Raw genomic sequence first — 24055 nt, forward strand, 5'->3', positions numbered from 1 at the left:
AAATTAAAGCTATCAATGAAGTCGTCCAGACCGGAGACTGTAATGGGCAAAATAAAGTTTGAGTCGAAATATAAAACGTCTTGAGACCAGACGAGATTTAGATTTCCAACCAAGGGAATAGATGGACACAACACAAACTCATCAACCAAAATGTTCACCGTTTGTTCCAAATACACCGTCAATGGACGGGTTTCTTTGTTTTATTACAAACACATACAATATAAAAGCGCTACATACTAGTTTAAGGCAACATTTTCAGTTGCTGAGAAAAAGGCCACACTGCTTACAGCTTAAAAAAATATGCCTACAGAGGTCAAAAAATGGACCCATTTAACATTTTCAGTATTTTACTTTCTACAAACTGACAAAGCACATAAACAAACAAACACTTTCTAAATAAATTGCAAGTCATGATTCATTTACAGGGTGTCAAAAAGGAGTCTGATGGTAGAGAATGGATTTTTGAGTACTTGACTTTAGTCCAGATTAAACATAGTAGAATGGATACACAGTAGAACATGTCCCATCATGTGCACATAATGAGAGTAACCCACAACCTTACATTGTCTGAAAGCCCTTGACAGAGGTGACATCAGTCTGAGTCCATTTGTTAAAGATGAATGGGTGTGTGTTGACAGAAGCCCTCTCAGGAGTGTGAATGTCTTTTAGAGGCAGTGTTTAGAGTTGTTGGTTTAGTCCAGTCCCCCCTCTTCCTCTAGAATGCGTGTGTCTGGTCTATAGTCCATGAAGGGTGGAGCTGATGATGTCCATGAAGGTGGCCTCTACACAGTAGCAGAGCTGAACATCAGGGTCAGCTCCACCCAATTCCTCTGCTGTCCTCTGGGGTAAAGTCAGCTTGGAGGAACCTTCCCCTGGAGCCACAGCCCCCTGAGGCTTCTCCTTCAGATACTGCAGTCCTGAGGCAGGAAAGCAACAAATGTCTTGTTCATGTTATTACTTAAACATTGATAGATCTTTCTAACTATATTCTTTATCATCTGTCTTCATTACATTGTTATGGTTCCGACTGATCTACTACTACAGAGTTGTTTGCAGTTTCCGGTACGTACATATCTCTAGAAATATTCTTCATCATATGCCATATCCACGTATAAACAATGCTCTCGTTGCAGTGAGAATGAGAGTAAACAACAAGGCACAGGCACAATGTGCAAATTCTGTCCATGTGACGTCACCATGTAGAGGTTCTGAATAAATGGACATCACTTTTTAAAATCTACATGCTACATACAGATTATCTATAGTTAGAGTTGCCCCGAGTCAATCTGCAAGATCAGTATTTAAAGTGTGGGGTAGTGACGTATGCGATTCTAATCTAATACACGTCTTTTTGTCAGATTCAGCGAATATCTCCTCACGGTCCGCTAGCTATCCGTTCAGTGTGTGCACTGAAAAAAACAAAACACTTTGTTTGTTTAGCTGTGTACAAAGTGGCTCGGACTGAGTCACACAACACTAGTCCAGCCATGATCTGTGTGTCAGGTAACGTTAAATGACTTGCCCTCCGACATTCAGCTTACTTTCTAGTTTGCCAAGATCTGCTGCTGTTGTGATGTTAGCTACAGTAGCAGGAGAGTTGTGAGTATCGCTGTCTGGAGCTGCTGTGCTGGCTCTGGGAAGCCGTCTCGTCCTCTCTGGCTGTTAGCTTGTAGCAGCAACTGTAGGGACAGTTTGCTAACCCACAACCTAGCTAAGCTAACCCACAACCGAGCTAACGTTAGTTACATTACTTGCTGTGTCGTTGTTCGCGCTATATCATGGTATTGGATTTCTCCAGAATCGAAAGGTTTCAAGTTTTGTTTTTTGTTTTTTTAAAATTGGATGACATCTGGCGCCCTCAGGATGGGATGGCCGTATATTAATTGTGGCACCTGGATGGAGCAGGCCAACAAATACAGAAATGTCCAACATTGCAGGGGCACGGGTTAAATCATTGCCTGTGGTGCTTCCAGCCAGGCAGAAAACTACTGGCAGTATTGGTAGAATAGGAATCCAGTGAAAGATCCTTGTGTCCTTTTCCTTAACCATCAAAGTACATCTTTTAATGATGCATTTTCTTAATGTAAGTGCAAATACATAATACAAATCATGAACTGATGAAAAGTGTAACCTGAACAATGGCATTTAACAAATTGTTATAATGCCACCTAAGTGACTAACTATACTTACGGGCAATGAGAGGGTCAATGTCCCTGGCCTTGGTGGCAACATCAGAGGCACAAACCTGGCCCACTTGTACTAGCAGAGCTGCCACATCATCATAGAGTGGAGGGAAGGCCTGGCAGAAGGCCACCAGGCATGGCAGGATGGGCATGAAGAAGGAGAACCGCTTTGCACGAGTCAGCACTAAAAAACAGAACAGACACACACTTACAGTACACACAAGAAATGTGTAAACAATAAATACAATGGCTAATAAGCTGGTTCACACTGTACATTTATGTAATGGGAGAGAAAATGCTGCACTAACAGCCAAAGGCCAGATGGTGGCAGCCAAATATAGGGATAAAAATATCAAGATAGACTGCATGACAATAGCTGATATACTGTATGCAGGCTGCACTGTGATTTAAAGTATACAGTGAGTCTGCTGGAAGAAAAATCAATGACGGAGACGTAGAAGAGGAAGGGTGACTAAAGAAGGCTACAACCAAAAGCATGAATGTATGAGATGTAAAGACAGGAAAAACAGTTCACTGACCTGTGAGGAGAGTGCCCATGACACTGATGGCCAACCGGGCCACACTGAGGGACTTGGGTAGGGCGTACTGGGTACACAAGAACGACAGCAACTGGATTGCAAAGATCTGTGGGGACACACACATTCACAATGGTTACACATTTCCCCCCCACTTATTTATGTAGCAAATATGCAAACAATCGGCAAAGAGCACCCAGTAGAGCCGCTTAAAAATAAACACGACAGTGTAAAACAGGCTCTGGCGCAAGTCTAGGATTTAAAGCCAGGAAAAAGAGAGGGGGGAGATGGGAGGGGAGGTTTGGAGGCCTCACCTGCTTTTCCAGCTGGGGCTGGGCCAGCAGCTCTGGGATGAAGTCCAGACATATATGGATGGAGGGGATGCCTGCCACAGTTAGAGGCAGCAGAGCTTGAGGGTAACCCTGACAGAGAGAGCCACAAAGAGAGAGAGAACAGGAAACATAAATCTTATGATAAAAACCAAGAATGATAACGAAGGAATAAGGAATACACAGTAAATTCAATCAAGTAGTCATTTAAGCACTTAAGTACATTTATATTAAACCTGTGTGTTTACACAAATGCACACAGCAGCTTCTGATTGACTGTGTGTACAAGGGTGGATTAGTGTGACAGAGGAAGGATTGGTTTGATGAAGTCCACCATATGGCCATCTGTTACTTCTGGGAGTGCTGCAGTCACTTACCGCTAATGCCATGGCAGAATGTGATGACTAATGGGGTCAACATGACTTGGCTCTTCTTGAAAAACTGACTCAAAGGTATTTTCAGCAATATGGCACTATCCACTCAACTACTCACACAAAGGGTATTTGCATAATAACATTACTTTCTAATGGCACAATTTGGGAGGAAGCAAGAGAATCTAGTCATGCAGGAATGTCATTAAGAAGTCAGAATGCCATAAAGAGCCCAAGACCACCGCAGGGTCAGGAACAACACATGCCCCTGTTGGTCTTGGATTCAGACCTGTTACAACACTGTCTTTTATGTTTCTGACTCTGTAAACCTGCCAGTCGTCCCACTGTCACAGGAAAACAACAAATAGCAAGCGCACAGCCCACTCTTTTTCCCCATTGTGTTACCTGAAAGTGAACCAACTTGGCAATGTTGGGGTCGGCAATGAACATCTGATGCAGCAGACAACAGATGAGACATTGCACCTCCCTCAAGTCACTGAGCAGGCCTCCCTCTGGCTCAGCGTCCTCCCCAGTCCCCCTGGCTCTCGGCCCCAGGCTTCCCTTTTTCGATTTCCCTGGCAAGGGGCCCCTAATGCTCCTCAGCAGGCTCTCTGTGTTGGCACCCAGCTGCTGCTCTTCGGAGGTTGGCAGACACACCTCCAGGAGAATCTGGACTGCTGCGCTGTCCTGGGGTTAAATAGAAACAGGTGGTTACCATGGCTAGGTGTAAAAGGTCATCTCTTACATATTTGTTTTTGTGTAATTTCACGCCATATTATTTCTGCATTCATGCTTAAATAGACTGAATGGCGTAATAGACAGAGACAAAATGTGTGTGAATGTGTCAGTTAGTGGTTAAATTACCTGTGCAGCTAGAAGGGCGTTCTTCAGCTCCTCCCTGGTGACCTCGGGTGTGTCTGGCTGTCCGGACACACCCAAGTTTGACACTGTCTGGTTCTGCCGATCAAAGTCAGCTGTCTCCTTCAGGTGGCAGTGTAGGTAGGCTTTTGAGGCCAGCAGGTAGCCATTCAGCATGTGAAGGACAATGTCCATCAAAGGAGGACACCTGGCAAAACAAACAACAAAAAGTTAAACCTGCAATTTTATTTGCTTTGGTATGAATTGCAGGTCTGGGGTCGCCTGGAGCAATTTGGCAAAGGTTGCACATCCACAAAACCTAGGTTCTAGATACAAAAATCAACAGGAATACAACGGAAAGGTGCTAGCACGGTGGAATCAGAGCTCCCTTAAGCTTCTTTAATAGTTTGAGGGATTGTTTTCACCTGCCAAAACAAACCAAATTAAAAGAGTAAATGCTCCAGAGATCCAATAAATATACTTGATGGAAACACACCTTTAATTAACTACAAACACTTGAATGAAAATACATTTAAATTAAAAAAACACTAACTTTTATGCATTTGTTTAGGTAGGAGATTCAAAAATCTCAACATATACTGTCATACAGCGATGATTATTTGGTGATCCTTAACTTTAAAACACTGCAATAAAAACTGTTTCTTTCAAGCTATCTGACACACATCTTAACCATTCTTGTATTATTGTGAAAATAAATGTAGCTAATTGTGTCCTTGTGGTGTAAATTTCATCATCTGGCCATGTCCTCATGCATGCAGCAAAAAAACCTATGACCACAACAAATGTGTAAATGCAGATACCCAATGCAGCATAAACTTACATTGGCAGAACTGCATCCGTGTGCTGCATGTGTCCATATATGGCATTTTAGGCTATGTCCCATAGTTACCTGTACACCCTTTGATCACAGCGCAGCACAATGAGAGGGTCCACCATCAGGTCGTTCTGAGTGTACCTCTGCTGCCTAAGCAGCTTAGCTGAAGGTTGGAGGGCGTTTACTGTCATCACCCACAACCTGCAACACAGACACGTCAATTCTAACTTTCATATCACACTAAGTATTAGGAAGTGGAGGAAATGCACTACCTGACTTGGAAGGTAAAAGTATGTTTGCCAAGCTTTTGGAGCTTCATAACTAAAATAATTTCATTTCAAATTGAGATGTGTGACAGTTGTTGAGTCTCGAAAAGACTGATACCACATGAAAAGACATTATGGTACTTTTTAAAAGGATAATAGTAAAATTTCCAGTTAACAAAAATATCATACTTATCCAGATGAACTACTAACAAACTAATCACGAACTGTCCACATTTTTTCCAAAATTGATTTATTGTATTTTGTAAGAAAATTACTCAAATGCTACTAAAATATGACATGAGGCACACTTCAGTAGGGGTTTAATGAATTCAATTACTCACAAATTAGCCTGTGGCAGCATTTCACCCTCAATCTCTTATCAGACCAATGCTAAACTATAAACAGCAGGGCACTCCAAGTCTCCCTGCAGCTTGCACACTGGCATCAATCAGTGAATCTGTGTGAAATTTGACCCTGCTGCCCTTCTCCTAGATTCACCAGAGCTTCTCTTCTAGCCCTCTGCAATGTTCAATACTACGAGAGGGAGTGAGGAAGCGAAGAGGGGGCAACAATCCCTTACATCTCCCTCATGGAGAGTCTCCCTCAGTTTTCCTGCCCTGAGCTCTTCATGTTGCAGACCCCTTTTGGATCGATAGGATGTCTGCTCAGAGCTTTGGTTAACTGTGCTCCTGTGGGCCCTGGGGCAGAGTGAGGGTCACCCTCTTCTGTCCAGAGAGTTCACTCTGGCTGACAGAGTTGCCTGGCTCAATACCTCTGATCTATTCACACAATAATCATTGCGCAAACAGCTTGGGGTTAAGGGCAACAACTCTTGTTCCACAGGTCTTCCTTTAATCCATTTACTCAGTCTCACAGCAACTTTACACAGCCTTGGGATAGACTGTACTACTGTTAACCTTTTACTGAAAAGGCTGTTGATTTTGAGCCCCGGTACCCAAGTGATGGCATTAATTTAAGGCATACTAATAATGGCTTAAGGCAGTTGTGTACCATATCCACTAAGCATATCAACTATCTGGTTCTTATATGAAATTTAAACTTGAATAATATAAACAAATTCAATTTTAATATTCAATATTCCAATTACCACAATGTATTATTCCCATGTGACATTCAGCAGTATTTCTCACTTGAGGCTGTCACAGTAGTATTTTCTATCCTTTGTCCACACCATCTAATCATGTCCAAAGCATGTACCTGCGGGGCATTACGGTGTTGAGGCCCATCCAGAGCTTGTTGAGGGTCTGCAGTATTCGACGAGGCACAGCGGGCTCCAGCAGCAGAGCCATGCTGGCTGTAAGGGCCTCGGCATAAGGGATCAGGTCTCCGGGTGAAAGCAGCGTTAAATGTTCCAGGATCCGCATCAGCCTGGGACTGCTAGATGGTAACTTCTGGAAGGCTGGGGCAGGGGGACAAACAGCTGAATTAGTCTGTGGAGCCTTGTTGTATTCCCTTAACTGATCTGAACAAAATGTGTACATAGTAACCCAATAGAAATAGAATAGAAACCCAAAGCTTCTGGAGCATCAGATAAATCCAGTGCAAGACAGTAGCAACATCTGGCATTTTGATGTTATGTATTTGACATTTGTTTAGACTTAACGGTGGTGAGAAGAAAATAAAACTACATCATCATCATCCTTTAAACTTCACACAAAAAGTGTGAACCAAAGCTAATAAGTGTGAAATGAAAAAAAGATACTGAGTAGGTCATCCACTTGAAAGGTCAAGTTCCACACCAACGCTGCAGTCTGTTGAGCCTGTTGTTCTAACTCAGTTGAAACCCCTTTTCACCTCCTACCACCAAGTCCTGGGAGGCAGAGGAGCTATTTTTCTATTCTTACCATACTTTCCTATACATAATTAATCCATTCATTGTCTTTCTTGTCACCATTATTCTGAAGAAGGCTGCAATGCAGACAGAGCCTAAAAACACAACCTGGATGCATTACAACAACACATTTGTGTAAAGTTGCATAAATACATAAATCAATTTGTAAAAAGATATATATATATATATATATATATATATATATAAAACATATATACATATATATATATATATATAGTTTATATATATATATAAAAAACACTGTACATTAACTTCTGCATTTTGTCAAGGATCTTTATCAAAGAAAAGCCAATTACAGCCTAATCCTCTAAACCCTGAAGGATTAACCACTGATATAAGATTTCAGTTGGATAATGGCTTTCACCTGTAAATGTATTATACAATATTAGTATAATTTCCCTGTTCCACTCAAGACTGGTAACACTACTCTCTCACCTTCACAACCCTGGCTCCTAGGTTAGGATCACTGGTGCTGGTTTATTTCCAAATGAGATCTTTCTGGATTTAGTTTGGCTCGTTTTAATCTGAGGTTTTTCTTTTACTTTTTTCAATCTAAACAATGTCGGTTTACCCTTTAATGTCATCTAATCAACCCATGTAGTGTCATTTTCTTTCTATTTACCTTGTGAATACATGGGGCACTGACTGTTAAAAGGACTTTGGTAATATTTCTCACATTTCTAAAAAAATCTGATAATTTTAGCAGAAAGGCATGGGAGCTCTAAATTCAGAACTACCAGCCTCAACCTTCTGCCCCAATCCTATTTCTTTCATCCCTAATTCCCACCCTTCTCACCCTGGTGTAGCTGGCTCTGAGAGTATCTGCAGGTGTTGCTGGGGAGCATCATCCTCCTAAGCAGGGGCAGGGTACCAGTCACCTCCTCCTCACACACCCAGTCTTCCACTAGACATAGATGAGGGTAGTTGGTGGCCAGCAGCCTCAGCAGGGCAGAGTGCAGACCTGGGAACAGGGAAAAGAAGGTTATTTCTAAGTTTATTACCGGCAAGAATTTTGTGTTTTTGAGCTTTTTTAAATTTTCTTTTTTCCTTTTTTTCTAAAATAAAAAAATGCATTCATTTCCAACAAGGGATACTTGCTCACATTCTGGCAGAGTAGTGATATTTACTGTGAAGTGATATGTAATGCAGGGTTAGAACTATAATCTTTGTATGTAACTTGTGTGCTCCCAAGTATGTAATACCATATTAGTAAAATAAAATATGGATATAGAGATGTAACCAAACGTTAAGTTCATGTCTCACCCCCTAACTCCTGCTGCAGTCCCTGGGCCTGGGTAACCAAGTATTTAATAGGGATCTGGTCCATCAAGGCTGCTGAGTAGGACTTCGGCTTCCTCTGCATCAGCGCTTCAAAAAAGAAAAAGAAAAAAATGGTGAGTAAAGCAAAGAAACTATAAGACAGGAAAGAGAGAGTGTGAGAACATAAAGCAAGAAAAGGACAGAGCATAAGTGTTTTATTTGGCAGTGTAAGGACGCCAGAGCCGCTGTGCCGATGCGTTAGAGGAGCGGAGGTGATTTTTCACTGACGTGGGTTCATTACCACTGCTGATGGGCTTCATTACTTCTTCCTTGAAGGCTGCGGGAGCACTTGGGTAAACACAGCAATTAAAGAGATGGGCATAAACTCTCACATAAATCTAGCCTAATGAAGGGCAAGAGGAGAGCTCGTCATGGGAGAGAATAAACACTGACTAGGCTAACTGCTAATGCTCAATCTAACCTACAGCTGTCCTAGTTAGCTCAGCTCCCGAAGCCATTGTACTTGGCTCTTTGTCAGCCCTCCATTTATTCTCTATGAAGCGGCCAACATTCAGTGCCGAGAGAGAAAAGGATGAATGACTGTACATCCAGAGTGAGAGCATATCCTACAACTTCACAGAGGACAAAAGCTGGCTTTGTCCTCTCACTGCATGATAAATTCCCTCCATCTCACAATGCCTCCTTCAGTGGAGGAGGTGACAATGGATGCACTTTAGACAGGCAGAAGAAGAGAAACTAAGAAATAGAAAGGAAGTGAGTCAACAACACATATGGACACAATTATTGTCTTGTAACATACCCAGTTGTTTGGTGCTCGCCAACAGGTTCTCCTCATAAGACAGGATGTAGTAGAGGATAAGAAGTTGGGTGGTGATGGAGTAGCGCTGTCGTCCTCCTCGATTACCCTCCCCCTGCTAACCAATAGTGAAAGAGAGAAGCAAAACAACAGCTTCAGTCAGGGATGGGCAGCACAATAGGGCTCTGCAGCAACAGTGAATGTGGAGATGGATACTTTCAAAAGATTTATCAGTAATATAAAAACCTGGAATGCTTGTAGTTGGCAGTAAATTGCTGGTAATTTCCATTTCAACAACCCAATTTACACTGACTTTAACTAAAAATAACTTCAGTGATTATTAACAAATTTATTTATTTGTTATTTTTAAACACAAAAGGGTTTAAAAGACAAAAACGTTCTACAATTCTATATCTATAATTAGATGTTAATAGTGTAATTTACATATAATCCATAACTCCTGAACCCAGATAGCAACAAAGAGGTATTTAATATAAAGATCAGAAGCAATTGGATCAATCTGGATGAAAAAAAATAATACAATGTGCAGTACAATAGAGTGTTACTGAATTCCAATAATAATTACTGCTATAACAATAACTAAGGAAAGTAAATCAGGGTTGGCAGAAATAAAGGCAACCTTCTGTAAAGTGCCATTAAAAAGAGGTAGAAAACTCCATCAATTCTGGTAACTTCAGAGAAAAATGTTGCCTTCGAATACTCACACATACTGTCAGATATCATCAAAAAGGATATGGAAAGAACAGACCACAAAATTGAACCTCAAATGCCATTAATTGCCTAGGGTGCAGTTTTAGGTTTCTGTAGCTCCCCTGAAGCCCTAGTGCTGACTCACCCCAGCAGAGCTCTGGAAGACATTTAGGATCTCCTGCTCAGTGATGGGCTGGTTGGTGGCCTCTGGGTTGGCCTTGGATGCTGGAGTGAGGATAGAGTTGATGTAGGCGTCAATTAGGGGAATCAGTTGGGTGTGGATAGGGGTGGTTGTTTCACAGAGCTGACGATAGATCCAATCCTGGAAAATGCACACAAGGAAAGCAAAACAGACTTAACACTTAGCAGCTAGTCATCATTGTGAGCCATCTAGCGCACATTTCCTACCTTGATGGACACTTTATGCTTGGTGAAGGATCGGCTCCGAAGCAGCTGGTAGATACAGTGAATGGGGAGGAATCCTGTGATGTTGGCACTTAGGTTGTTGGTCACTGCAACCCTCACCGCATGGGCTGTAACCACCTACATACCAGAAATAATAAACAAGTTATCTAAACAGCAGCAATAGAAAATAGACAAAGAACACCTTTAAATATACATTTGGTTTAACGTCACATTATGAGAATGTGCACAACTTTGTTTGAATGGAATTTCTGTTATCTGGCTCCTTCACTAACAAGCTCCATCCTCTACTGAGAGTGTGGTAACATGAGGCTTCTTGATTGCTAATTACAATTAGCAACAGATGTGATGCATACTACTAATAGTGCATACATCTACTGGCACTACCCCACAAGTAACAGACAAGATATGTTGACAGAAAACAGTGTTGTGCACCATGACAGTTTTCCATGTCACTCTGATAAGTTTTGTTACATTTCTTTCTTCTGTCTGTTTCAATGTACTTTCTTCTTATATAAAAGGTTTTAAGATCACATTATTAAATTAAGCCACCATTACACCATACATTTTTGCCTGACAGTAACCATGATAACACTGCTGGGAAATGATAAATAATGTACATTAAAGTGATTTATGGCCAACTGAAAACTTTTAGGACATTTTATTTCATTTTTGACAAGTTGTTAAATTAAAAAGTTTCTACATTCCTGAATTAACAGCAGCTCTCAATGGGGAAAATAAATGAGTGTGGATAAATAAAAAGCCTACACAAATATACAAATAAATCATTGGAATTAGCAGGTAGAAAATGTGCATATGGATGGACTGGAAATGTACGTACCTGTTCTGTGAAGATCTCCTGTGTGAAGATAGTCTTCATCTTGCTTAGAGAGCTGGGTTTGATGGCAATCTATAGAAAGTTGAACATTGGCAAAAAATAAAAAATAAAAAAAGATAAAGAACATCAACAAGGTAGTCTTACTGTGAGTGAAAACAACCTGCAGGCAACAGTACTAGTATTTTGTAATTCCCTCCTTTTATATTTCATAAGAAAAATTCTACATGGCAGGCACAACATTAAATTGAGAGGATTGCCCTAGGGGTGCAACAAATAGGCTCTAAATCCAATTACATTACACATCTTAGTGGAAAATACACTGAGACAGGAAAACTACTTAGCACACAGGCAGGAAACAATAGTGCACTTAATAAGTAATAAAACAGCAAAATGGCCACAGGGTATAGTGTCTTCGTAGATATGTGTATGCTGCAAGTGTTTCATTAGTGATATAGTCTTCGTATGCGCCACTGCTGCAGTGGAAGAGTGGGGCCAGTAGCTGGTCAGCCAGACTGATGTATTGATCACGGCCTCCCTCCCACCTACCACCTTACCTTCATCCCCAAAGTAGAGCACACCAACTCAATAATGGAGCTGAGCTGGTTGCTATGGAAATACATGGCAACCAGTAATAGCATCTCTCCAAAAGAAGCAGATACGCCTGCAGCACTGTAAGGAGGAGGACACACATATGCATGCAAGGCAAGTAAGAAAAGACACTTAGACTTGTCGTCAATCCTACATCTTACAGGACAGAATTTAATAAACTGATTATGGTAGTTCTATCAACCCACACACACCTTCTATCGGCCTGTGTCCCTTTAGTCACCCCTAAAGTCACTTATAAGACTCCGTGATGATTTATGCTTTAGGAACTAGAGTCCGAAACAAACACACACACACACTCACATGGACTGCTGCAGTTATAATTTGTCAGGCCCATATTAACTTAATTGTAACATTACAAACAAACAAAGCTTTGCTGAGTTTATCACTGCCTATTCCAACAAAGAACAAACAATTACAGTGGGGACATCAAATGCCTCCAAATAGTGAACATGAACAAACACACATTCAAGTATGAATTCAGACATGATTTACCACGTTTAACTTGTCATTTAACTTCTACAGCTCCTTGTTTATTCAGTGAGTATTATTGTTTCTGCCCTTTTTTATGAAGTTTCAATAAACTTTGTAGCTGATATGCTCTTCTGGAGTAGAACACCAGTGACCAAGACCATACCAGTGTAGTATGGTAAGAGAGGATGGTGTACTCTATCTGACTCCTACTGTATAATAATCAGACATTTGCTGAGGTCAATAACATAATGCTATAAACAAGCTAAAATGATGTGAAATATTAAATGGAGTAAAACTGTAGAAATAAATATGATAAAATAAGGAGCTTTGTCAAAATAACCATGGCTGTCAGAATTACACATCATGTCCTCAATATATTTATAAAATGTTAATTTCTTATATTGGCTAAAGCAGCATTATAAGACCATCACTTATTCCGTAAAGGCAACCATTCCATCATGAATGATGCCATGAGATGTGAGCATAAATGTTTTTACATTACCGTTTTAGAGGTTTATAGTATTAGTGGTGTTTTATGATTTTAGAACAGCTTCTCAAGTTAGTAGACTATTTAGACTGGCAATATAATTAAGACGAGTACAAACACTTTTTGCTTTGATGCAAATTGCATGCTAAACCCAGACACACCTTCCAGTAATTTTAAGAGAGGCACTGCTTTTGAGAAATACATATTCATTGTACCCCAGGTGACCGCTACATAATCTCAGGTTAATACCTTAAACGATTACATGGTGTAGTCAAGTGTTACAATTACATGTGGGAGATATTGTGATAATTATCACAGCACTATTTAAATATTCAAAATTTACTTAAGTATTTAAAATCCCATAGTAAAAAGTTAAGCTTGTTTCATTCAAGTAAGTAAAATGGGATGAACATGACAAAAAAAACTCACTATTCATTTGGCCAAGAACCACAGTTTCCCATACAATAATGCGCCATTATCATATATAGATTCTCCTTACCTCTCAAAGTATTCCTCCTCTTTGATCATCCAGCTGAGCCACATGACCATCAGCTGTTCTTGCTCTGGAGTGCTGGACACAGACACACACAGAGGATAATGCTCACACTCCATTTAACAAAGACAATATTTAATGCCAAAAGATGCAGAGAGGACTTCTGGCAAGCAGCGTGCATTGGCAGAAAATTTAAACTCAAGACCACTGTTAGTTGAATAGGGTTTGTGATTCCAACTTATTTGTGTTTGCTGAATAAAACAAAGACTTCTAAAAGTAGGAGTCAATAAGACTAGCTTTATGTACCTGACCAGAGTAGGGAAGGCCAGCAGCTTGCAGAAGGACAGAGAGACAAAGCGAACGCCGGCAGGAGTGGCCGGGGGCCGGCTGGTCATCAGCTGCAATAGCTGCTCTGCCTCTTCATCTGTAGGTCTGTAGAAGAATCACATTGAGTGTATTATCTTTTACACATAAACTTATTAAAATTAAAACCTTACAAATTCAAGGACGTTGGAACATTTTTAATATTTGTACTGAACTAAATAAAGCATTCTGAGTTAAAAACAACAGGCAAAACACTTACTTTCAAATTTCAAAATCAAACTCTAAAACAATCAAATACACATCAAAATCCTGATCACATATCAGGAGGGCTACTGTATCATCTTTGACCTACCTGAGGCCCGCGATGCCCATGAGAGCACAGTAGAGTCGGAGCAGAGCGCTGGCCTTCACCACATGCTCCTCTCTGAGGCCAGAGTACCCTGAGCCACCCTCCTCTTCCATATCACCGTCATTGGGCATGTGGGTGCTGCGTGAGCGCGGCAAGATGGCGACCAGCTCCAGCAGCAGCTGTCTGCGCATCTGCCACAGCACTGAGCTGCTTTCTCTCTTTCGCTGGCAGTACAAAGAGAAAGCGAGGGAAAGACAAGAGTCAACTGCAGTGCTTCCCCCCAAGTCCTTACATTAGGGCTCCAACCAGTGAATATTTGACATTTTTTGTATGATAAACAATAAACAATTAACTTTTAACAATTAACAAAAGTGCCAACAATTAATTTTCTGTCAATCAATTAATTGACTAATCGTCTGAGCACCAACTTAGATGCAAATTGTAATGTACAAAACAGAAAAGGCTAAATATGGACGAAACATTCCAATACATTTCAGAGCTTTATTGTCTAAAAATAAATAATATTTATTTAATATTTAACAATTTAAAAAAGGGAAACAAACAAATGGTGGCATTTGCAGTGAAAGGCTAATTGTGGGAAAGTATCTGCCCTCCATAAACTGCCAGAAATGCCAGCAGATGGAAAGATACATGATTCCATTTATCTTTTGTGATATTTTAACTGTTAGCTTAAATGTGGGACAGTTCAATTCAAGAACCAACAATTGGGAAAGACAAAAGAATGCGGGTGACACAAAACAAAGACACTGTGTATGAGCGCATAGATGTGTGTGTGTGTGTGTGTGTGTGTGTGTATATGTGTCCATAGTTTTTACACTCAGGGTGATTACATTACATGCACATTAGAAATACAGACCTAATCCTGACTAAGGAGATGCTACTCCTACAGACACAGAACATGTTAACACCTTATTCTCAAGGTTAAATCATAATTCATGTAAACATGACCTAGTTTAACTTAAGTAGACTCAGATAAAGTGTTCGCTTTAACATGGTGAGACTCTCACACAGTACTTTTGCCTCAATGTCAGGTTTTTGCACCCTCATCTTGGTGCGAGTTACAGTCACCTTAAAGGCAGAATAAGTAGGATTTGTCGGTTGCTGTTTGAAAACACACGATTCAAAGTTGGTCCCTCCTCCCCAGCTCAGAGAGCGCGCGCGCGAGAGAGAGCTAGAGAATGAATGAAGAGAGGGAGTGGAGTTTGCGAGAACAAAGCAGTGAATCAGAGAAATAAAATGTTATTTTCAGATTGTTTCAGAGCGGTTACATTCTAAAGCACAAATAAAAATCACCCACACCTTCACACAACCCTGCAGCAAGGAGCCACATTGACAGATTTTGTGTGAACGCAAACGAAGCAACGCTTCCGCCTCTGCTCTTTCTGTCTTTGTGTGTGTGTGTGTGTGTGTGGCTCCGCTCTTGGTCAAACAGACACCTGCAGCTCTTTATACATCCATAATCTCACATAGCCAGACCTATCTGCACACTCATCGTTGGAAATACATCCATGACACAGACAGAGAGCAGAGACAGACGGAGACAGCGATATAATCTGCTCGCTGTTTTTTTTTTTTTTTTTTTTTAGAGTCCCGACCTCACAGCCTGCGCGCTGTTATTGGCTGGGGGTTACACACCACTGCCCAAAGGTTGACGCCCAGAAACGTCCCAAACGCAGCAAAATAATAAGAAACTACAGGCAGAGGGCAGCGTCTCTGCAGATACAGATACCGTCACACACTTCTAGTGGGTCATAAGTGATGATTGAGAGGGATTATTTTTACATTGTTTTTTAGGAAAATCCTACTTATTCTACCTTTAAACTAGATTATTTTATAAGCACAGAAGATTATAAATATAGGATTAAGGACTATTTGACCACTAAATGCATATGTCCTGTTACTGAACACTGCTAATTCATTGTGTGATGTAATTTGCCATTTGTTTTAAGTCTCTTGCTTACTTCTTTTATGTGAAATTTTTATGCTGTTTGTTTTAACTCTTTACTGTTTTGTTTTAAGTCTGTTATTATGTGAAGTTCTTATGCTGCTGTCTTGGCCAGGACTCCCTTTGTAAAAGAGATTCTGAATCTCAATGGGAATATTTCTGGTGAAATAAAGGTTACGTAAATAAAAAAAAAAGAAAAAAAAAGAAACGTCCTCTGCTCAACATGATGAGACAAAATGCTCACACCTTTTCAAGATGCCGAAGTGGATCTTATTGCATTACAATCTTCTCTTTGTTGACTTACCAAACTACTTCTGCAACCAGCTTTGTGTCTACTTGAACAAATTGGAGTGTTTGTGTAATTAAATAACATTAAATGCAATACAGAATAAACCCTGGCCGCTCACCTGTTGTCCATTGCGAATAAACATGCTGAACCAGGTCCGGACTTTGCTATTGGTACCCAGTAGTAGACCGCTGACATAAGAAACTAGGGGACTGACTGCCTCATCTGCTCTATCTGGTTTATAGTCCAGAGTCAGAGCCACACCCAGACCAGGCAGGTGACACTCTTCCACCTGGGAATACACAGAATAAACAAACATACAGTAAATTATATTATTATATTAGTAAATTATTCTGATGGCATACGTTTTTGTTGAAAAAATAAAAAATAAATAAATAAGACACTCCCACTGAAATTGGTGGTGTCTTTGTGTGTTTCATTCTACAACCCACTCTTACTTCTTAATGTCGTCTGGTATATTCAGCAACATCTTGTTTGAAATATTTGAAAAAAACAACCATTTTCAAAATATGATCCTTAAGCCCATGGTGACGTAAACATCTTACTTTGTCTGACCAACAGTCCAAAACCCCAAAATGTTCAATTTACAATGTTATAAAACTTGAAAAATTCATTTCTGTTGATCGACTAATCGTTTCAGCTTTACGCCATTCTTTAGCATCCTTTGTCACTTGTCCCTGCATGTTATCTGCTCGTTTGAACGTTCTCAGGACATTTTTTGGTATCAGTATGATTCCTGTAGTTGCATCCTTCAGCAAGGCAATGAATTTCTACTACCTCCTGGAGCATCGTTCGATAACTGACCTTGTGCTGTAACCTTCTTGAGAGCAGGGGGGAAGCAAGAAGACAACTTTCTCCCTTCAGGGATAGTATCACAACATGAATCAGTAAAGAAAAAAATCTTCTGTGTATTTAACCTCTATGAAGTGAGAGTTGGTGTGAAATAACAGAGTCGATATAGTCGATTCAATTGGGAATTGTTTTGGTGTAGGGCTGCAACTGATTATTGTCATTATTACATTTTTTTTTTTTAAAGATTATTTTTTTGTCATTTTTGCCTTTATTAGATAGTGACAGCTGCAGAGAGAGACAGGAAAGGCAGGAGAGAGAGGATGACATGCAGCAAAGGGCCTAGGGTTGGAATAGAACCCGGACCGCTGCAGTAAGGACTCAGCCTTAATGCCGGGTAATACCGTGGTGAGCTACCGGGGCACCCCCCTTTTTATTATTAATTAATCTGCTGATTATTTTCTTCATTAAATCGATTAGTCGTTGGGTCTATAAATGTCAGAAAATTGTGACAAATGCCCCTTGTAATTTCCTAAAGCCCAACATGAAGTTTTATAATGTCTTGTGTTGTCCCATTAATAGTTCAAAACCCAAATATATTCAGTTTACTATCACAAAATACAAAGAAAAATAGCAAATCCTCACAATTAAGAAGCTGGAACCAGAGAATATTTGGCATTTTTGCTTCAAAGAGGGCTGAAACGATTATTTGATTATCAACATTGTTGTTGATGAATTTTCCTTCACATGACTAATCGACTAATCGTTTCAGCTCTATTTTGGAGTCAAAAAATTGCCTTGTGTTAAATAAGAGGCCTGTTGTTCAGAAATAACAGCTCAGTGTGTTTGCTGGCAAACAATTCTAAATTAACAATGCTGTTCAACACGTGGAATGTAATTGCAAATGATTGTATCAAATATGTTTGGATTCTAACATTAAGATCGGGTTTATGACACCACTTATGTTAAACCTGCAATAACTGATTTCTTTTTTTGGTCATTTGGAGGCAGCGGAAACATGTGTGAACATTGCCATATATGGTGAACTTTTTAGCAAACTGTTGCTTATTTACACATGCAGCAGTTACATAGCAACATTATCGTTCATTTGGAGTCGTGTTTATTTCCACCTGATGAATGTAAGTTCAATACTTACTCTCTTTTAGCTCTGTTTTTGGTCTCCACCAACTCCTGAGGGAAATATCTGGCTCTTTAGCTGCTAAATGCTCCACTATGTTCACCAGCTAGTCACTAACTTTTGTCTCTCTGCTGTGCTGAGCAGGTAGTGTACAGTGGGTTTTTAGAGCTTTTTCATTGAAAACAACACAGAGCAGTGAGATTGAACCAAACCAGTAAAATTGGGGGCCGGACAGCTAAACAATGAGCTGAAACTCATTATAAAAGCTCTGTAAAGCTGAGGGAGCTGCAGATTCGGGTGATAATTATCTGTAGGTTCATCACTACCAGCGATCCCTTTCACATTGTCATTTGATACATTGTTATTATAAAAATATCAGGTATAGCTACTTTAAAGCCATAATGCTTAGCATTTGAAAATTCTCGACCTTGGCACTTGAAAGGAGGCATAGATAAGGCCTTAAATTTCTTAGATGTTAAGAGAAGCTGCAAAATCATTTAAGACGATGTTACACTGAATAATTATGTTGAGATCAAACTTAATTTTTATGCTACCACGTTCCTGCAAATTACTGGCAAAATTCTGCACAACCATCCAGAAACACAAACGTTTTGTCATGAAAGCATATCACACAAACTGACGAGATGCTAACTGCTGCTGTTCTAACAAGTATTAAATTTAGTTCACACATGTAACATGGCAGCTGTGATGAATTCTCTCATCTGAAATAGATAACCTTTGGGAGCTTATGGATTAAGTGAGATTCTGGTGTTAGTTTGGAGTCCTGTGATTATATTAATAGTGTAACTGACCACCATAGCTCTGATGTTGAGGGCCTGTGAGGGGTTCATCTGACATAGCTGCCTGAGGGCTTCAGTCCTGCGTCGACCACCCACACTCTCCTCATCCTGACGCTCTCCATTCTTGATCAAACCTCTACAAACTGCAAAGACAGACATGCACATTTAAGTAAACAAGCAGCATACTTAGTAGTCCAAACATAATTTGGACTACTAAATTTCCTGAAATTCTGAATCAGGTGATTGGCTGCCTATTAGAATTTTCCCACTAAATAAGGGAAATACTATACAATAAAGGCATTTTAATGTTGGATGTCATGTTTGTTTAATAATGTAATCCTTGCTTAAAGGTCTCATGGTTTTCTGTAGATCACTGACAGACAATAACACTGTATCGTTTCACCAATGTCATGGCCAAGTCATGTTCCTCCATAAATACCCAAACCACAGAATCATGACTCAGTGATTTGCCTGTAAATAAGATTTAACAGCCATCAGAAGACAGCCTTATCTCATTTTCCTTGTACTTTTCTGCAGCTGACAGTTTAAAAGGCAAACTGTTTATGGTTGTATGGTATTATGACATGCACTGAAATAATATTAGTTTCCATCTCTGCCACTTCTGGATTATTTCATGTCATAAAAGAGGCAGTGGAGTTAGGTGTGTTCAGCGTGACAGATCTTGATGCTTCTAGACAGATCCAATTCCCACACTTCACCCTTTGATCAATTCATTTCACTTTTAATTCAATGAAACAAGGTATTTTCCTGTTACAAGCCAAAAGGATTCCTTGATGTTGACTGCTATGTAACATACACAAATACACACAAAAGCTATTGACTTAGCCCTGACCCTCTGTGTGATAAGGAGGCACTGACGACAGCAGGCCTTTTCTTATAATGCATCTCTCTAAGCACACACAGCACGCTCTGTGAGCCAGAGCGAGACAATAATGTTCATCATCAATCAAAGATAAATACATACACCCTTGGGCCAGTGGCATGGCTAGAATTAGAGGGGAAACAGATAAACTCAGAAAGAAAACATGTGATGGCAACTCCATAGCAATCTGCCTATAATTATAATGAAGCTATCACAGAAAGCTTCTGAGGTAATGTGAAGTAAAGCCCTATTTCTGCCACAGCAGGTACACTCACTAACCATATGAAGCTAGTACTAGCAATTAACCAGCCACTCCATCTCACATTATCAGCTGACAGCATGTGTAGTGTTGTGAGACAGATGAATTACCTTCATTGAAGCTGTCAGGGACATTGGAAACCAACAGACACAGAAACCAGTCTCCATTGCGGACATGAAGCAAAGCCTCTGCTACATCCACAATGGGCAGCAAGGAAGGCAGCTCTAAGAAAAAGGAAAAATAAACACACATTCTAGACAACAATTTGTCAACTGCAGAGGACAACATCACTGAAGTGGATAATTTTCAGGCTGGCATTACAGAAATATTAGGTAGTTTTTCCTAATACTGCTAATGTTTGCACATATACATTTGCTCCTCACTATCATCAAGCTTTGTTTCAATTTATGATATATATTCTTTATCCATGATGCACTTTCTCAGACTCCATTCTATAATGTCACAAACTCATATATGAGCTAATCTTGCACATGCCACCTGTGTTATTGGGGTCATTGTGGGTCTTACAATTCTCATTCTTGCAATGAGCACAATTGGGTACAAAAGCCATTGTATTCAACACCATCCCACATCCACAGCAGCTCTAGGTAAAACTATTAAGAAGATTGAAGGAGTTGGGTACCTGCTTGTAAAATGCAGAGGACATCAGCAACCTCTTCCAAGTAAACAGGGCTTTCAAAGAGTTCAGAGGACTTCAAGAAAAACTCTCCATTTGAGTCTGCCACCTGAGAAACAACAAGGGAAACGAGACTGCGGATCAATCATCCTAATCATCCTGTTAGGTCAAGATGAAAGTACTGAAGGACAATTACAGCACAGAGAAATATATAATTTGTCAGTCAATGGGAGAGCAGCTGACAATTTGAAATTTTGGAATAATTTCCGATTCCAACTTCAGCTTTGATGAACAAGTAAAGGAAACCGTGCAATCTTATTTCTTTCATCCAAGACCCACTTCCATAAGTAAGATATTTTTAATCATTCAGTATTTTGTACAGTCATTCATACTTTAATTTCTTATATTTATACAACTCTGTCTCCTTATATTTAAGCATGAAAGAAGTCTCTTCCACATCTCTAAATTATACAAAAGGCAGCAGCACAGAGTTAGGCCTCTAAAATCACCAAAATCCCCCATTTGTGCAGTGTCTTGGCAACCTATCAACAATGCTAGTTATCTGGGTAGTTAAGTGTGGCATAATAAAGTACTATCTTAAAATGTCAATGTCCTTTGATTTACTTAATTATTTGGGGACCTCTGACTGTACCTTATTCATGATAGCCAACAGTTCACTGAGGGTCAGACGAAGTCTCCTGAGGGGATCACTGTGTTCAAACTCCAGGGTCAGGCCATGCTGTAGCTGTGACACCAGGATGCTTTCTCCATTAGAGCCACCTGCCTTGTGCCTGGTGGCAGAAGAGACAACACATTGTGTATACTGCTAAAATTAACTCCCCGTGGGTTTTTGGAAAACAGTGATCAGTTGTATTGAGTTTTTATGAAGAAAGCTATGGATTTGATGAAAAAAATTGAGGCAGTTAATTCTAATCATTACCAGACTGTAGCAATAATCATATTTCCACGTGTAAGTTAGCTATACCTAAGCTGCTGCTCCTTTCGTGCATCCTGCTCCAAGGCATGAAAGTCAACAGACAAAAGCGCTACAATGGAGTTGACAGCTTCCACTCCAGATAGCAGGCGGAGGATGAGCTTCTTGTCCTGTGCCCAGGACTGGCTCTGATCAGCTGGAGCACATAAAGCCATCCTCACCAGGCAGGGCAGCAGCAGCCTCAGCTCTGGGTCACTTAGGGCAGCCAGGCGCACCACATCCACCTTCTGCATGGCTTCAAAAGCGTAGGAGCTGACAAACTGCAGCCCTGCACTGTCTGCCATCTCTCTGCAACTAAACCTTGAGGGAACAGGCAAAACAAACTGTTTAAAGGGCAGAATCGGGTGCCATCTGGAGCAAATAAAGTGGACAGTCTTCTAGTCGGAGCATATTATGGGGATGAGCAGATGCACTGATTTAAGGATTTAGCAAACACTACAGAAACTACAAAACTATACAAAGCCACGCAAGTAGAGCTCAGCTGACTGAAGAAGTTTGAGTTAGTCTCACAGTGGCAGTGCATTTATTTGTCTTTTTACTGACGTTAACGTTAGTAAATCTTTGGCTCATTAGGAATGTTCTTGTTAGATAATTTATCTAGAGGTTTGGGTAGTTAGTTGCTACAAAATAATGTTACGGTTGTTATTATCAAGCTAACAAGACAGCTAACAAACCAAGGTAAAAGCTGGCTATCGCGGATAACTAAGGCTAATGTTAGTGCTAATGCTAACTCATACTCGGAAGATTACATATCGTTAACTTTAACTGACATGGGATTTACTTACCCTAAGTCGCAACATTATATCGATTTATGTATAACATTCAGAAGTGTTTAATATGTCTTTTTAAAGCACAAGCAATATCGTCAGATACAGCTAACTATAACTAGGCAGCTTATTAACGCTAATAGCTAACTGGCAGTAGCTAACACTCATTCATATCCCCATTGCTTTTGGAGCGACTCTTAGCATGCTACTAGGCAGCTAACAGCTAGGCTAACTTGTCAGACGATAAAACTCGCATGTACTGTCTGGTCCGCCTCTGCAGTGTAAGCATTCAATATAAGTACAATAATTCGACAGAATAATCTTACCTCACTTATTAGGATGATACTTAGTCTTTTAAAAAAATAAATTTCACCATCGAGGCCTTCAGACCTCGGACTCGGTTGTGTACCGTCAGCCTCTAACGTTATTGGGGAGTCCTTGGCCAATAACAGAGAAAGAAGCGGTCTTGTCCTAGCTGTTGTCGGTAGGTTTATGGAAATGTCTTTGTATTTTTTTTAACGCCCTGCTTCTTATGGTTTCCGCATATCCACTTGGATCTTATCTTTATCCACAGTGGTTACTAGGTCAGTGTGACAGTGAGGGAAGTGGTCTAGTCAGCAGCGTGGAGCAGCGCTGACTGACTGTAGCACTGACAGTTACTGGAGGCAGTACGATACTCCAGTCCTGCCCTGGCTGCAGGCAGTGCTGTGATGAACATGGGCTGGGCTGATAGACACATTATAGAAGTATGATGGAAATATTATTTCATTTGCAGAACAAAGCAGTGGCTCCAGCAAACTTTTTTTTTTTTTTTTTTTAAGTTGTTCGGTTCTTTGGATACAAGTAACGGACACCGTGTCTCTATGTGGGGAAATAGCTGAAACAGAGCTAATTCGCCGGATCCAAGAGTATACCTTCTACACCATCAATAATGAATGGGAAATAGACAATGTAGATAGCCACTAGCATCCGGTCTTTTGTCCAAGCCCTTGTGCCCGACAGGCCTGTTATTTATATCTGGTTAAGCTGCAGAAATTAATATATATGGATACCACAAACAAAGGGCATTATTAATGTGTTGCAATCTACAAGTAGCATGTCTAAATTATAACATAACAGAAAAATGCAGAAAAATCTCTTAAGACTGAATTGCCAGCTGCTACTACAAGACCCAGGGGCAATTCAGCAGTTTCTAAGTAAGATATCGACTCAAACTATTATGCAGGGTTATTCCATGCCTTTCCCTGCTTGCAGACCTACTGTTCAGTAGAAGCAGATGGTTACTGCAAACAACCATGATTTCCCAAAAAGAAAACATGGCTCTGGACTGACAATAAATGTTCAGGGTTTTATTAAATATTTAATGTATTTATCTACACTCAAAAGTCCAAATACATTTTGATGGTCAAATTTTTCAAGCCAACAAATATTGGCAAATAAGCAAGAGCAATACCAGTGGATTTTCAATGGTCAAAGTACAAA

The 24055-nt window shown here is 40.2% G+C and overlaps 1 protein-coding gene across 3 annotated transcripts; it reads right to left on the reverse strand.

Annotated features, from left to right (window-relative positions):
• Window positions 1-153: 153 nt before the first annotated feature.
• ints2 (integrator complex subunit 2) lies at window positions 154-23784 on the reverse strand. 3 transcript variants are annotated; one of them, XM_044222260.1, is made up of 25 exons: window positions 22900-23784; window positions 21798-22106; window positions 21465-21603; window positions 20819-20921; window positions 20286-20399; window positions 19046-19176; window positions 16407-16577; window positions 14037-14257; window positions 13667-13792; window positions 13367-13438; window positions 11855-11969; window positions 11304-11372; window positions 10448-10582; window positions 10185-10361; window positions 9332-9443; window positions 8515-8619; window positions 8048-8212; window positions 6597-6798; window positions 5188-5313; window positions 4284-4485; window positions 3825-4106; window positions 3034-3141; window positions 2723-2828; window positions 2191-2367; window positions 154-917 (listed from the first exon to the last, which is right to left on the reverse strand). In XM_044222260.1, exons 2-25 carry the CDS (start codon window positions 22088-22090, stop codon window positions 736-738), a joined length of 3633 nt encoding a protein of 1210 aa, XP_044078195.1. In that variant the 5' UTR covers window positions 22091-22106; window positions 22900-23784; the 3' UTR covers window positions 154-735. The 3 variants fall into 3 exon arrangements, with proteins under 3 accessions (XP_044078195.1, XP_044078193.1, XP_044078194.1); XM_044222258.1 differs by having other exon boundaries at window positions 9332-9446; window positions 22900-23780; XM_044222259.1 differs by lacking the exon at window positions 22900-23784 and adding an exon at window positions 22592-22847 and having other exon boundaries at window positions 9332-9446.
• Between the last annotated feature and the right edge of the window lie 271 nt (window positions 23785-24055).

The sequence above is a fragment of the Siniperca chuatsi genome, linkage group LG14, assembly GCF_020085105.1.
Source record: "Siniperca chuatsi isolate FFG_IHB_CAS linkage group LG14, ASM2008510v1, whole genome shotgun sequence".
Taxonomy (NCBI): Eukaryota; Metazoa; Chordata; class Actinopteri; order Centrarchiformes; family Sinipercidae; genus Siniperca; species Siniperca chuatsi.